The 14,940-nt window shown below is 42.3% G+C and overlaps 1 protein-coding gene across 1 annotated transcript in view; it reads right to left on the bottom strand.

Moving 5' to 3' along the window:
• Nucleotides 1-14,235, bottom strand: part of LOC142302385 (cathepsin E-like) — a 44,562-nt gene extending 30,327 nt beyond the window's left edge. Inside the window, exons 1-4 of the mRNA XM_075343440.1 lie at nt 14,180-14,235; nt 13,630-13,807; nt 3,290-3,407; nt 1,816-1,934 (exon numbers count right to left, since the gene is read on the bottom strand). Coding sequence (XP_075199555.1) covers nt 1,816-1,934; nt 3,290-3,407; nt 13,630-13,807; nt 14,180-14,235 — 471 coding nt within the window. The remainder of the gene's footprint in view (nt 1-1,815; nt 1,935-3,289; nt 3,408-13,629; nt 13,808-14,179) is intronic.
• Nucleotides 14,236-14,940: the final 705 nt, after the last annotated feature.

Genomic DNA, 14,940 nt, shown 5'->3' with positions numbered 1-14,940 from the left:
ACGCTGCAGTAACTACCGTAGCTAAATGGTAGTCAGTAATTGTCAAAAAGTCACAGAATCTGAGGGACCTGTCACTTTATACATACAGTCTGATCTGTAGACACAATGGTATAGAGAAGGAGAAGCTGAGTAAAATGATATATAGGTTTGTTGGAAAAAAAATCAGTTATCATGTATTTTACTCATTGAAATCCCTGGTGTTTGTGTGACGTCCCTGGACTATCCGGTCGTCACAGGGTTGTGTGCAATCTATCCTACCGTGCAGTATTCCACCTCCCTCTTGGTTCTGGGTTCCTATCTTAATAGTGTTACCTCCAACAGCAAATCAAATCCTAGATACACCCTGCACCACACCCACCAGGCACACCAGTGGACGGCTTGAGTGGAATAGAGTCACCCACCTGGGAGGTCAGGGAGGGGAGAAGAGGAATGTAGTCAGTGAGTAGTGAGTAGTGAGCAGTGAGGAACCCCTCGAGCTGTGAGGAGCTCAGAGGAGGTTGGGAGTAGTGGCTCCCAAGAGAAGCTGTCTAGGTTGCAGACGGTGGTCTGGACCTAGAGGAGTCGCAGGGGATTGTGGCAAGATGTCTGGACCTGTCGAGGAGGACGGCCAGCAGCCTAGCACTGTCACCGATCCTGGACCAAAGGCACGGCGGGGTACACGGACCCTAGGTCGGGGAGAAGCTTCAGGCAACCCAACAATTCATCTGAGGAGAACAGAGCCTTTATGATCTGTTCCCACCTGCTCCAGAATCGGGTCATTAGCGCAACGAGGGGGATAGGACTTTCCAACCCAAAACAGTCCAGAAAATCCCAAGCATGAGCCCTGAGAGCAAGCTCCCACACTTAGCCACAGTGGGGAGCGGGGCCCGGTAAGTTTCAGACTACTGGGCAGCCATGTTGAATTTAAACTTAGTGCCAGGAGGCAGGTCACGGATCACCAGGCAACACTATGGGGGAACGGGACCCCGATGAGCTCCCATCAGCGGCAGCAGTACCCAGAGAATTGGTTTACCCAGTTGTCAGCGTCTGCTTATGGACTGAGTGAGTACGAGAGTGACCCCTGCATCCCACGGCATCCCACACCGAGTCCCGGGGCATTCCCCTATACCCGTGGAGGGCTACGACACCTTGCTGCCCCACTTCATCACCCCGGGTACTCCCAACGGTAGCGGCGGTACTCCCAATTACCGTACACCACGTGTGGCGTCACGAACTATATCTAAATTCCCCTGTACATACTCCCCTTTCATTTGAGTTGCCGCACGACCCCGGTTTCCGGAGACCCTCGAGCCACAGCGAACCCGGATCCGAGCAGCTCGGCTGCTTCCACGGGGGCGGCACATTTGTATATGAATGAAGTGGGAGGTCCTACTCAGTCATTGATATACATCTTTGCATGCACAGTCATACAAGAAGGACTGTTAATCATTAAACAGGACTGCCCACTGCACTCACCAGGGAGTTCAATAAATAAATTGCAAGATTTACTGAACGTTTTCACACAAAAACTATATCTGATCAGCTCCTGCTCTAGAACATCCTGCCTGTAGACCAGATATCAGTTTTAGCATAACTGGTTCACTTAAAGGAATCATGCTGCTTTATAATGACAGCAGAAGTTTTCATGAACTACTGTATAAAGTACATCTTGTACCTTGGGTATCTAAGTATAGTGTAGTCACATGCATTTTTACAACAAATGTGATATGATGATACATTGAAACAAACAATATTTAAAAATAATTATGTAAATTGTGATCCAGACCCATAAAGTGACTATGAAATATATTGAAAAAGACTAAGAATTCCTCTTACCCGAAGTGTATCTTTACCCGATACACCAACAAGTTCTCCAGTTCCATAATGTATTGAAAAGGTTCTTCCACCATGATGATAGGAAGCGGATAGAAAAGAGTGGAACTTCTCATGCACACCTAACAATACATGACGACACATGATTTGATTTTGGTCTTGTATAAGTTAAATCAGAAAAAAGTAAGGTAACTACTTATCCTACATGTAAATGCTGTAATTGTAAATGGCATGTCATGTGAACAAAACAGTGTAGGGAACTTTTGCATCTGTCATAGGTGCATACATTTTTTTCCAGTACATACCGTAAAGAGAGATTGATAACACATGAATAAATTAGATACATGAAATAATCTTTGTCCAATATGGAGGAGCCTCTATAGGTGAATAATGAAAGAGAGATTATGCTCTTGTCTGTGACAATTTGCAGCATACATCAGCTTGGCAAAGGATGGACAAGTTTTGCTAACACCCGCAATCCTACTACTTTAACGCACTGAGGATTTTCTGCCCACAAATCTGTGATGGAGAGTCTGCAGAATATTTGCAATGTGGGAACAAATACAGAGGTTGCACCACGAATTTTAGGATTAATGTTTAAACCCCAAACACCCTCTTTAATTTTACATGCTAAATATTTTGGTTGGGAGTTTGAATATTATAATCCTTATATTTTCTTATTGATGACCTACTCGGCTAGTCCAGGAGTTAAGTATTGATGACGTACCTGGGTTGTCCAGGAGTTACATATTGATGATATCTCCGACTTGTCCTGGAGTTACATATTGATGACGTCTCCGGGTTGTCAGGAAATACGCATTGATGACCTCTCCATGTTGTCCTTGAGTTAAGCATTGATGACCTCTCTGGGTTGTCTGGGAGTCACGTACTGATTACCTCTCCTTGTTGTTTGGGAGCTATGTATTGACGACCTCTTCGGGTTGTCAGGAGTTATGTGTTGATAACCTTTCCACAGGATAGGTCATCAATATGAGGTGAAGTGAATAGGAGATAAGGTGCAGTACTTAACAGCAGACACTAAACAATATATAGGAATGTTGTGTTCCGCCCACATATTGTTTAATCTAGTAACAGCCTGCGTAAATAACAGCTGAGATGGGTGTCAGGTCATTATTATGTAAGTCCTGAACAAACTTTTAACTTTATCTGATGCCCCTAATGTTCTACTTCTGAATACAGGGAATTATTTTATTACCACATCCTTATAGCTTATAATGTATACTGTGTTATACACTGCAAATATTATTTTCTAGCATTAGAAATACATCACTTTCCTTTACCAGTCCTTTAAAAAAGCCTGGAAGGATAGGATTCTTTGGGTAACACAAGTATTCTTTACTTACCGTTTGTTCAATTCTTGATATGTGCGCAGATTTATGCAGTGTAAGTACAAGTACACTCTAGAGTCAGCTGCCTATCCTTTATTCTATGGTAATATATGTGTTGCACAACTTACGGCACGCCTCACTGACACAGAAAGAGGATGGGATCCAGAAATTGGAAGATCCAGTGTCGAACACCACACTGAAGTTCTGCGGAGGAGTCCCAAGACTAATCTGTCCATAGTACTGAGCCTGCAAGTATAAATAATATTGTTGGGTTGTAACTATAGATATTCGCTTGGACAACAGTAATGAATGATAGAGACTTCGTCATAACACCTCTTGCTTCATTCTTGAGTCACAACTCTCTGGTATAACGGTATTGCCAGAAACACACTTTTTCTAATAAAACCAATATGTATTATTGGTATTATTGCTATTGCCATGAAGAGCCATTTTAGATCTAGGGCTTATGCATTTGCTGTAGTTTGTATTCTTCTCACAAATTCAGCACTATTCTCTTAATCCCTTCATGACCAAGGATGTATATATATATATATATATATATATATATATATATACACACACACATATATATATATATACACAGTCATATGAAAAAGTTTGGGCACCCCTATTTATGTTAACCTTTTTTCTTTATAACAATTTGGGTTTTTGCAACAGCTATTTCAGTTTCATATATCTAATAACTGATGGACTCAGTAATATTTCTGGATTGAAATGAGGTTGATTGTACTAACAGAAAATGTGCATTACGCATTTAAACAAAATTTGACCGGTGCAAAAGTATGGGCACCTCAACATAAAAGTGACATTAATATTTTGTAGATCCTCCTTTTGCAAAAATAACAGCCTCTAGTCGCTTCCTGTAGCTTTTAATGAGTTCCTGGATCCTGGATGAAGGTATATTTGACTATTCCTGTTTACAAAACAATTCCAGTTCAGTTAAGTTTGATGGTCGCCGAGCATGGACAGCCCGCTTCAAATCATCCCACAGATTTTCAATGATATTCAGGTCTGGGGGCTGGGATTGCCATTCCAGAACATTGTAATTGTCCCTCTGCATGAATGCCTGAGTAGATTTGGAGCGGTGTTTTGGATCATTGTCTTGCTGAAATATCCATCCCCTGCGTAACTTCAACTTCATCACTGATTCTTGCACATTATTGTCAAGAATCTGCTGATACTGAGTTGAATCCATAAGGCCCTCAACTTTAACAAGATTCCCGGTAGCGGAATTGGCCACACAGCCCCAAGGCATGATGGAACCTCCACCAAATTTTACTGTGGGTAGCAAGTGCTTTTCTTGGAATGCCGTGTTTTTTTGCCTCCATGCATAACGCCTTTTTGCATGACCAAACAACTCAATCTTTGTTTCATCAGTCCACAGGACCTTTTTCCAAAATGTAACTGGCTTGTCCAAATGTGCTTTTGCATACCTCAGGCGACTCTGTTTGTGGCGTGCGTGCAGAAACGGCTTCTTTCGCATCACTCCCCCATACAGCTTCTCCTTGTGCAACGTGCGCTGTACTGTTGACCGATGCACATTGACACCATCTGCAGCAAGATGAAGCTGCAGGTCTTTGGAGGTGGTCTGTGGATTGTCCTTGACTGTTCTCACCATCATTCTTCTCTGCCTTTCTGATATTTTTCTTGGCCTGCCACTTCTGGGCTTAACAAGAACTGTACCTGTGTTCTTCCATTTCCTTACTATGTTCCTCACAGTGGAAACTGACAGTTTAAATCTCTGAGACAACTTTTTGTATTTTTCCCCTGAACAACCATGTTGAATAATCTTTGTTTTCAGATCATTTGAGAGTTGTTTTGAGGAGCCCATGATGCCACTCTTCATAGGAGATTCAAATAGGAGAACAACTTGCAAGTGGCTACCTTAACCCCTTAACGACCCATGACGTACTGGGTACATCATGGATCGTGTGCCGGTAAGCCCCGCCCCCTGCGCACATATCAGCTGTTATCAACAGCTCACATGTGTACCTGCTAGCCGCGGGTGGAATCGCTTCCACCCGCGGCCATTAACCCCTTACATTTCACTGCCAAAATCTGGCAGCGATATGTATATGGGCGCCGCCATGACAGTCACTTACCCCGCCCCCACCGGAAGTCACGTGACATGATCACGTGACTTTTGATTGTTGCCATGGTAGCACAGGGTCATGTGATGACGCCTGTAGCTAACATGACTCACTTCCTCTCAATGCCGGAATACAGCCGGCATTGAAAGTAAAGCAGCAAATCTGCAGTTCTCAGCTCTGTAGCTGAGATCTGCAGATAGTGCAGAGCGATCGGATTGCTGATCGCTATAGCCCCCTAGGGGGACTAGTAAAATAAAAAAAAAAAGTAAAAAAAAAGTAAAAAAAAATTAAAAAAAAATAAAAAAACCTAAAAGTTCAAATCACCCCCCTTTCACCCCATTGAAAATTAAAGGGTTAAAAAAATATACACATATTTGGTATCACCGTGTTCAGAAATGCCCGATCTATCAAAATATAAAATCAATTAATCTTATCAGTAAACGGCGTAGCGGCAAAAAAATTCCAAACGCCAAAATTACATTTTTTGGTCGCTGCAAATTTGGCGCAAAATACAATAACAGGCGATCAAAACGTAGAATCTGCGCAAAAATGGTACCGTTAAAAACGCAGGTCGAGACGCAAAAAATAAGCTATCAATGAGCCTCAGATCCTGAAAAATGAGAACGCTACGGGTTTTGGAAAATGGCGCAAAATGTGCGCCACTTTTTTTGGACAAGCTTGTGAATTTTAACCCCTTAGATACAAGTAAACCTATACATGTTTGGTGTCAACAAACTCGCACTGACCTGAGGCATCACATAGATATCTCAGTTTTACCATATAGTGAACACAGTGAATAAAATATTCCAAAAACTATTGTACAATCACACTTTTTTTGCAATTTTTCCGCACTTGGAATTTTATTGCCGTTTTCCAGTACACTATATGGTAAAACTTATGGTTTCATTTAAAAGTACAACTCGTCCCGCAAAAAACAAGCCCTCATATGGCAAGATTGATGGAAAAATAAAAAAGTTACACCTCTCGGAAGAAGGGGAGCAAAAAACAAAAACGCAAAAACGGAAAGTGCCCGGGGGCTGAAGCGGTTAAATACCTTTTCTCATGATTGGATACACCTGGCTATAAAGTTCAAAGCTCAATGAGGTTACAAAACCAATTTAGTGCTTTAGTAAGTCAGTAAAAAGTAGTTAGGAGGGTTCAAATCAAGAAATTGATAAGGGTGCCCATACTTTTGCACCGGTCAAATTTTGTTTAAATGCGGATTGCACACTTTCTGTTAGTACAAGAAACCTCATTTCAATCCAGAAATATTACTCAGTCCATCAGTTATTACATATATCAAACTGAAATAGCTGTTGCAAAAACCCAAATTGTTATAAAGAAAAAAGGTTAACATTAATAGGGGTGCCCAAACTTTTTCATATGACTGTATATATATATATATATATATATATATATATATTATATAACTAGAAGGTGGCCCAATTCTACGCATCGGGTATTCTAGAATTTACGTATTGTGTAGTTCATGTATGATTTTTGTTATATATATATGTATATATATATATATATATATATATATATATATATATATAGATGTTGTTGTGTGTAGTTACCAAGTGTTTGTGTAGGGCGCTGTACATGTTCTGGGTGTTGTCTGGGTGTGGCGGTGGGTGAGAGCGGTGTTGTATGTGTGTTGCATTGTTTGTCTAGCGCTGTGTGTCTAGCGTTGTGTGTGTGTGTGTTGCGCGGTTTGTGTGGGTGTGGTGTGTTTTGGGGGGAGGTATGTTTTGTGCAATGTGTGTGTTGTGCGGTATGTGCGTATATTTATGTATGCCACGGTGTTTGTGTGTTGGGTGTTGTGTGTGTGCGTCGTTGTCTGTGTGTGTGGGTGCCTGTGTATGGCGGTGTTTGTGGTTCCCAGTGTGTGTGTGGTGTGTTGTGTGTGTGTGTGTTGGGGGGAGGTGTGCACCTCCCATCGTGCTCCATCCCCCATGCTGCGCACCCCCCATCGTGCCCCATCCCCCATGCTGCGCACCCCCCATCGTGCTCCATCCCCCATGCTGCCCACCCCCCATCGTGCTGAATCCCCTATGCTGCGCATTCCCCATCGTGCTCCATCCCCGATGCTGCGCACCCCCCATCGTGCTCCATCCCCCATGCTGCGCACTCCCCATCATGCTCCATCCCCAATGCTGCGCACTCCCCATCGTGCTCCATCCTCCATGCTGTGCACTCCCCATCGTGCTACATCCCCCATGCTGCGCACTCCCCATCGTGCTACATCCCCCATGCTGCGCACCCCCCATCGTGCTACATCCCCCATGCTGCGCACCCCATCGTGCTCCATCCCCCATGCTATAATAGTTCTCCTATTATACTCAGAGAGGAGTATAATAGGAGGACTATAATAGGAGGAGTAGTCCTGGGGGGAGAGGAGTATAATGCCGGCTCCCTGCACATGTGTACCGGGAGCCGGTGTACGCTGGTAACTATGATACACATCGGGTAACTAAGGGACCTTAGTTACCCGATGTATATAATGGTTAACAGCGTTCACCGGCTCCGTCAAGATCCCAGCATCGCAAGGTTATGTCTGGCGCTGCTGGGATCATGACAGAGCCGGTGTACACTGGTAACTATGATACACATCGGGTAACTAAGGGACCTTAGTTACCCGATGTGTATAATGGTTACCAGCGTTCACCGGCTCCGTCAAGATCCCAGCATCGCAAGGTTATGTCTGGCGCTGCTGCCATCGTGACGGAGCCGGTGTACACTGGTAACTATGACACACATCGGGTAACTAAGGGACCTTAGTTACCCGATGTGTATAATGGTTACCAGCGTTCACCGGCTCCGTCAAGATCCCAGCATCGCAAGGTTATGTCTGGCGCTGCTGGGATCGTGACGGAGCCGGTGAACGCTGGTAACCATTATACACATCGGGTAACTAAGATCCCTTAGTTACCCGATGTGTATCATAGTTACCAGTGTACACCGGCTCCGTCACGATCCCAGCAGCGCAAGGTTATGTCTGGCGATGCGTGTGGAGGGCCGGGGCGAGCGGCCAATCCATGCGGAGGGCGGGGCCAGGCCGATGCGAGCGACCAATCCGTGGGGGGGCGGAGCCGAGGTGAGCGGACAATCCATGCGGGGGGCAGGGCCATGGCGAGCCCAGCGGCCAATCAGCTTTGTGTCACCGTAAGGACACAATTTTGGAGCAAGACAGACAGACAGACAGACAGACAGAATAAGGCAATTATATATATAGATATATATGTCCTTGGTCAAGTATGGCCCTTTAATGCAGGCTCGTGCAGCGAGCTTGCATCATTCCCCGCACATGTCGGCTGTTCAGAACAGCAGACATGTGCATCTTACGGGGTGAGTGGATCTCTGATCAACCTGCGCATGTTAACCCTTTAGAATGCGCTGTCAAAGTCTGACAGCGCGATGTAACACACTCTGGTGGCCATTCCCCGCCATCATCGGTGACCCCAGGATGCAATCGCAGGATGCCAATAGGTTGCCATGACAAAGTGGTGTCAGCTGATGACCCCTGTCACTGTCATGACTCACTTCCTGTGAATGCTGGAAGAGTGCCAGCATTCACAGGAGCTCAGCATTTCTGCTGACGCAAACCCTCTGATCAGCAGAAGCAATCGGATTATGTGGGCATAAAGTCCCCTATGAGAACTAGTAAACTCAATAAAAAATGTAAAAAAAAAAAAAAAAAAAAGCACATATTTGCTACCAGGGCTTGCATCACTCTAATCAGGAGAAATAATCAGACTGTGCAGGCATAAAGTCCCCTAGGGACACTAGCAAAATCATCAAAAAATGTAAATAAAAAAAAGAAAAAAGTTCTAAAAAATATGACCACCACAAACGTTCAATTTTGCCCCATTGAACGTAAACCAATAAAAAGAAACAAAAAAATATATATGTTTGGTATCATTACATTCAGAAATGCCCAATCAAAATATAAAATCATTTAACCTGATTTGTGAACGGCTTAGAGAGAAAAAAAAATCAAAAAGCCAGAATTCCGTTTTTTTGATCGTTAATGGCCGTTCGTTGGTGTCACACGCAACGACGTTGCTAACAATGCTGGATGTGCATCACGTAATCCGTTACCCCGCCGATATATCGTTAGATACGACGCTGCGTATATCGGGGCCTTAAGATGCAAAAATAAGCTATCACTGAGCCCCTAAGAACGCTACACGTTTCAGAAAATGGAAACAAAAGCACAATGTTTTTTTGTTTTTGACAAACGTTTTAATTTTTTTTTCGCCACTTAGATAAAAGTAAAACTATACATGTTTGGTATCTACAAACTTGTACTGACCTGGCGAATCATAGCGAATATGGTAAATAAAATACAGAAAAAACAATTATGAAATTGCAATTTTGCTGCACTTGGAATTTTTTTTCCTGTTTTCCAGTACAATATGGGGCAGAATAAATGGTGTTATTCAAAAGTGAAACTTGTCCCATAAAAACAAGCTCTCATATGGCTATATTGACGGAAAAAATAAAAAAGTTATGGCTTTTGGAAGAAGGGGAGGAGAAAACGAAAAATTGCCCGGAAAGGAAGGGCTTAAATATATATATGTGATTTTTAAAATGGTTAATCAAGAAAATATATATACTCTTTAACATGACTTCAAGCAGGATCTTCACTTGAATACATTTTGCAGGCTATGTCTAGTAAACAAGTTTTTTTTAACATAACCTTAAGGCCGCTTTACACGCTGCGACGATCTCATTGGGGTCACGGAGTTTGTGATGCACATCTGGCCGCTTTAGCGATGTCGTTGCGTGTGACACCTAATTGTCGCAAAACGTTCAAAATCGCTCATCGTGACATGCCCCCCTATTCAAGATTATCGCTGCTGCTGCAGCTAGCGATTTAGTTCCTCATTGCTGCGGCAGCACACATTGCTATGTGTGACGCCGCAGGAACGAGGAAGCTCTCCTTACCTGCGTCCGCCCGCAATGAGGAAGGATGGAGGTGGGCGAGATGTTACGTCCCGCTCATCTCCGCCCCACCGCTTCTATTGGGCGGCGGTTCAGTGATGCTGCTGTGACGTCGCTGTGACGCTGAACGAACCGCCCCCTTAGAAAGCAGGCGTTCGCCGGTCACAGTGACGTCGCTAGGCAGGTAAGTAGTGTGACAGGTCCGCACGATGTTATGCGCCACGGGCAGTGATTTGCCAGTGTTGCACAACTGATGGGGGCGGGTACGCACGCTAGCGATATCGGTCACGATATCTCAGCGTCTAAAGCGGCCTTTAGGGCTGGATTAGTACTTTTTTTTTTTTTAAATAATTTTTGATTTTTTAACTAACGCCTCTGCCCTCCATAGCTTTCTGTAGAACAGGTTTTCCAAAAATAAAGCATTATCACTTAACATCATTTGAAGCTCATCTGTCCTAGTGTAGTATCTGAATCTCGTTTGAAACTCTTTCAGAAGACAAAAATAGAACGTGACATGTCAACCTCAAGTGTTACATTCCAGTGCTGCATTACGAGAAGCTTACAGATCTACTTCTTATGTCTTAACTCCCCTCAAGGAAGAATACGGAAAAATATCACGATACGAAAAGCCATAAAATATACTGTACACAACAAATTTGAACTACAAAACTGATCCCAAGCAGATATAGAGACCACCTCAGGGTAAATCATACTACCATAAATGATGACATTTTCCTCTCTGTTGTAATCCATTCTGCTTGAAAAAAGCAAGACAAAAAATTGAAAGGAAGATGGATGAAAAAATCTCTATTGACAAACTTTAGTCTTTTTCACATTTAGGATATAAGCCATAAATGATAGATATGAACCCCTTGTACTAAATTAGAAAGCTCCCCATTCATGCTCCAACTGGATGGTGGCAACACTTGGTAGAAGAACCAAGGGTCATTTGATCCTCAACTTCACAATAAGTGAAATTCTAGGAGGTGACATCCCCACCTATAAGACATGTATGGTATATTCAAATCTGTCAGCAAGATTTCTCTCCCAACCGGCCCCAAGCATCACCTCCTCCAAACTTTGACAAAACTGAGTTTCCGAGAACATTTTTTAACCCATAACATGAAAGTAAGGTTAATAATATAATTTTCATTACAGCACCAAGTCTTCTATTCATGGAATGAATGAGATAACAGGATGGCAACATATTGCAATATCTTTATTTTTCCATATATATTTGTAATTTGCCCCCCCAAGAAATCATAAAAGATTATATAAACATATATTTATTTCTTTATTGCTTATTTTTTCAATCGGTTGATTGAAGTGGGCAATGTCACGTGGGAAAATAACCCACTGCAGTGCTGATCTGGGTCCACTAGGATGCAGCAGATTGGCTACACCAAGAGAGACCGGGCAATTATATAAATGCTAGGGTCCTAAAGAAGCATTGGCGGTGCTAAAGTTTCTGGATACTGCATAGTGCTTATTGAGCACTATGCATCTACCAAAGAAGACAGAAATGGTAATAAACTGCTTCTGTCAGGGTTCCGAGCTATGCCTGACAGCTGGGGAATAGACTTGCTCCTGATAAATTGCAGGAGCAGGTCCGTGCAATTTACAAAGGTGCAGGGTTAAAGCCCAGTAACAAGCACCCTAAATTGACGGTTGTTATAGGGTTAAAGGAGTGATCTGACACCTAAAATGTGTTTTTTAACTATCTATTCTCACTCCTAACCCCTTTTTGAAATAATCTTTATTATTCAATTCCTAATACTTCTACCTATCTAATCCCTAAAGGTGTTTTTTTGACTGCACTTCCTATGATGTTTTGTTTGAGAGGAGTCTCAAATATGACATCACAGGAAGCTGGAGCTGCAGTCACTCCTCACAGTACCATCACTCCTGGAACAGAACGTCCCCAGGGGTGCTGTGCTGCAGTTACTGACTAGTTTCTTGCATCGCTGCCCTCTGAGGTTGTCCTGGATCATGGATGATGGGTGATCGATACTGTGGCTGAGGTTAATGGAGAGAAGGCATGCTATACCTCCCTCTCCCACTGCTTCTGTTGCTTGTGTGAAAAACGTTGGCAAAGGGCAGTGCTAGATACAATGAGTGATACCAGTGCAACCCTACAGCCTCTAGCAGAGCACTCAAATGAAGCATTATGAGGGGCAGTGGTGGTGTCACTCACTTCTTCTTGCACCATCCACAAATGAATCTTCATAAAGGGGAAATGCTAGAAGTAGTGCGTGAGTGTATATGAGCGATTTATTCTGCTCAATAAAGGATTTGCGCTATGCGACATTAAAGGACTCCAATGTTGCACAGTCAAAATGGCTTTTAGAAGATCAAGTATAATGTACAGAATGTTCATGAACAGGAGGACAGGAAGAACGTTGGGTCTGGTTTGCATCATCCTGTACCTCATTCTCAACTATGATTGGATATTTATAGAGTGATTCCTGTTTATAATAGCAGTTATCACTCACAGAAGAACATGTTCTCATTCACAATATGTCATAATAATCATGAAACATCCTGAGTCCCCCACTCCTCTCTTGATGGAAAACAACATTGGACCACAGCCAAATGTAATTGGTAACTCAGAGATGATTAAATTGATGCCCCCATTAACATGTACATCCAACTACGCTGAGTATAAAAGTGGCATAAAAATATAGGAGATTTGAACAAATGACATTTTCCCTTTAAACTTTTAACCTTCCCCCAAAAAAGGTGCTAATATCTGTTCTACATCTTATATTTATATTTCTAACAGTATTTTACCGCACTATTATCAAAAATCAAAATAAGACAAGGAGATATAATATCATCATATATAAGAGCTGGTGCTGATTTGTACTTTTACAATGTATTATCTTCATATATTGGTGGGATTAACATCAGCGTATTATTCAAGACACAGGTACACACGTAACGGCTTGTTTTGCACTCCTTTTCTGACTCATTATGTACAGGGTTACTCTATCTATCTATCTATCTATCTATCTATCTATATATAGAGAGATATAGATATTATATATATATATATATATATATATGTATATATATATATATATATATATATATATGGCAACGTAAAACCTATGTGCATTAGCCCTTAGCTTAAAATGATCAAACTTCCAATTCGTTGCTACATTACACAGCATTGATTTTTCTAAATGTATTGAAGAAATGAAATGTCCTTTTTTGTGAACACACATTATTGTATTTAATTTATTGAATATATTTTATGGAACATTATGGATTTCATTTTTATAACGAATAAATTAAAATGAAATCCCCGGCGTCCCACAATATTTATTTTGTGCAGCCAAATCTAGTGGTCTTGTGTGTTAGACATTAAAGCCACAATCCAGGATCCTTATTGTTACGGTTACACTTACATTCATGTAGTCAAACAGGTATTCTGCTGTTGATCCAGCTGCCATTGAGAGAGAATCTGGGAAGCATTGCGTATACTTCTGAGCAAAAACATGGGATTGGTGTTGTAGCCAAAATTCTTCTAGCTCATTTTTTTGCCGCAGCTGCTGACGGATTGTTTGGACTTTTACCAGCGGGATTCTGAAAGAAATGATTAGAAATATCATCTAAATACATTTAATTTTATCATTGCAGTTTCTCAATACCCAATGACAGTGTGAGACTCAGTTTAAGGCTTGGTGGGCTCCATTTAATGATCCATGTTCCTTGGAGCCCTCATCTTAAGTATCCTTTGAACCTATTAATGTTTAAAAAAAATAAGATCCAGTTTTCCCACACCCTGTCTCTTCCCAATTATTAATTTTTAACAATTTCTCCATTAAGCAAAGGTATTTTCTAAAAATGAAGTCCTTCATTTACTACAACTTTCTGTAAGTTCTGTAGAATGCCATTTAGATAGTCACTATATAAATGCAAGATACATAAGTGATGAGATTTTGGAAATATTCTTACCTCTGTAATGCTGTGCTAATGTGAATAAAGATTAGAAGTATAATTGTGAGCTTCATGGCTAATCAATGATCAGTTAAAATGTTGCCTGGTCTTTTGTATATTTCCTAAGGTCATAATGTACTCCTGCTCAGGTCAATCAATTACCACAGGACGTTCACCTGCTTAGTGATTGTGCAATATTCAGAGATCGTGACGGTTGAACCAAGATATTGATCGGTATCCCGTTAGAACTCTTTCATTCATAACCCTCACAGTGCTCTATGTATGAACGAGATCAGGAAATCACCATTCTAACAATACGTGAGGGACCCAAAGGTCCTGCCCAAATACCAGATATGTCTAACAAGGGAAAGCAAGACCTTCAATGTTTTATTGGTGGGGTTTGAACCCCTACATCAGCACAATATGAGCTGCACATGTCTGTTGATCATGTCTCTTTAATGCACGGCAAGCCCGCATTAAAGAGACAGACACGGCCAAGGATGTATATATGTGTGGCGCCCTGGACAAGCCAGGACGTCACAGGTACTGCAACAACACACCCCACACCCCGGTTAGGCACATCAACCGCACACACAAAATCCTTGTTGCCTCCCTCCAGGGGCTGATGTCCACACCAGGTGGGGTGGAGCCAGGCGGTTGGCCCCACCCACCGAGGAGTTCACAGTCCTGGAGGCGGGAAAAGAGTTCAGTTAGAGTTGAGGAAGTGGTAAAGCAGCAGTCTGACCGTGTCCGGGTACGTGGCCCGGGCACAGAAATAG

The sequence above is a fragment of the Anomaloglossus baeobatrachus genome, chromosome 4 (genome assembly GCF_048569485.1).
Source record: "Anomaloglossus baeobatrachus isolate aAnoBae1 chromosome 4, aAnoBae1.hap1, whole genome shotgun sequence".
Taxonomy (NCBI): Eukaryota; Metazoa; Chordata; class Amphibia; order Anura; family Aromobatidae; genus Anomaloglossus; species Anomaloglossus baeobatrachus.
Note: the sequence above shows the minus strand (reverse complement) of the source record. Positions and strands in the feature narration are given on the sequence as shown.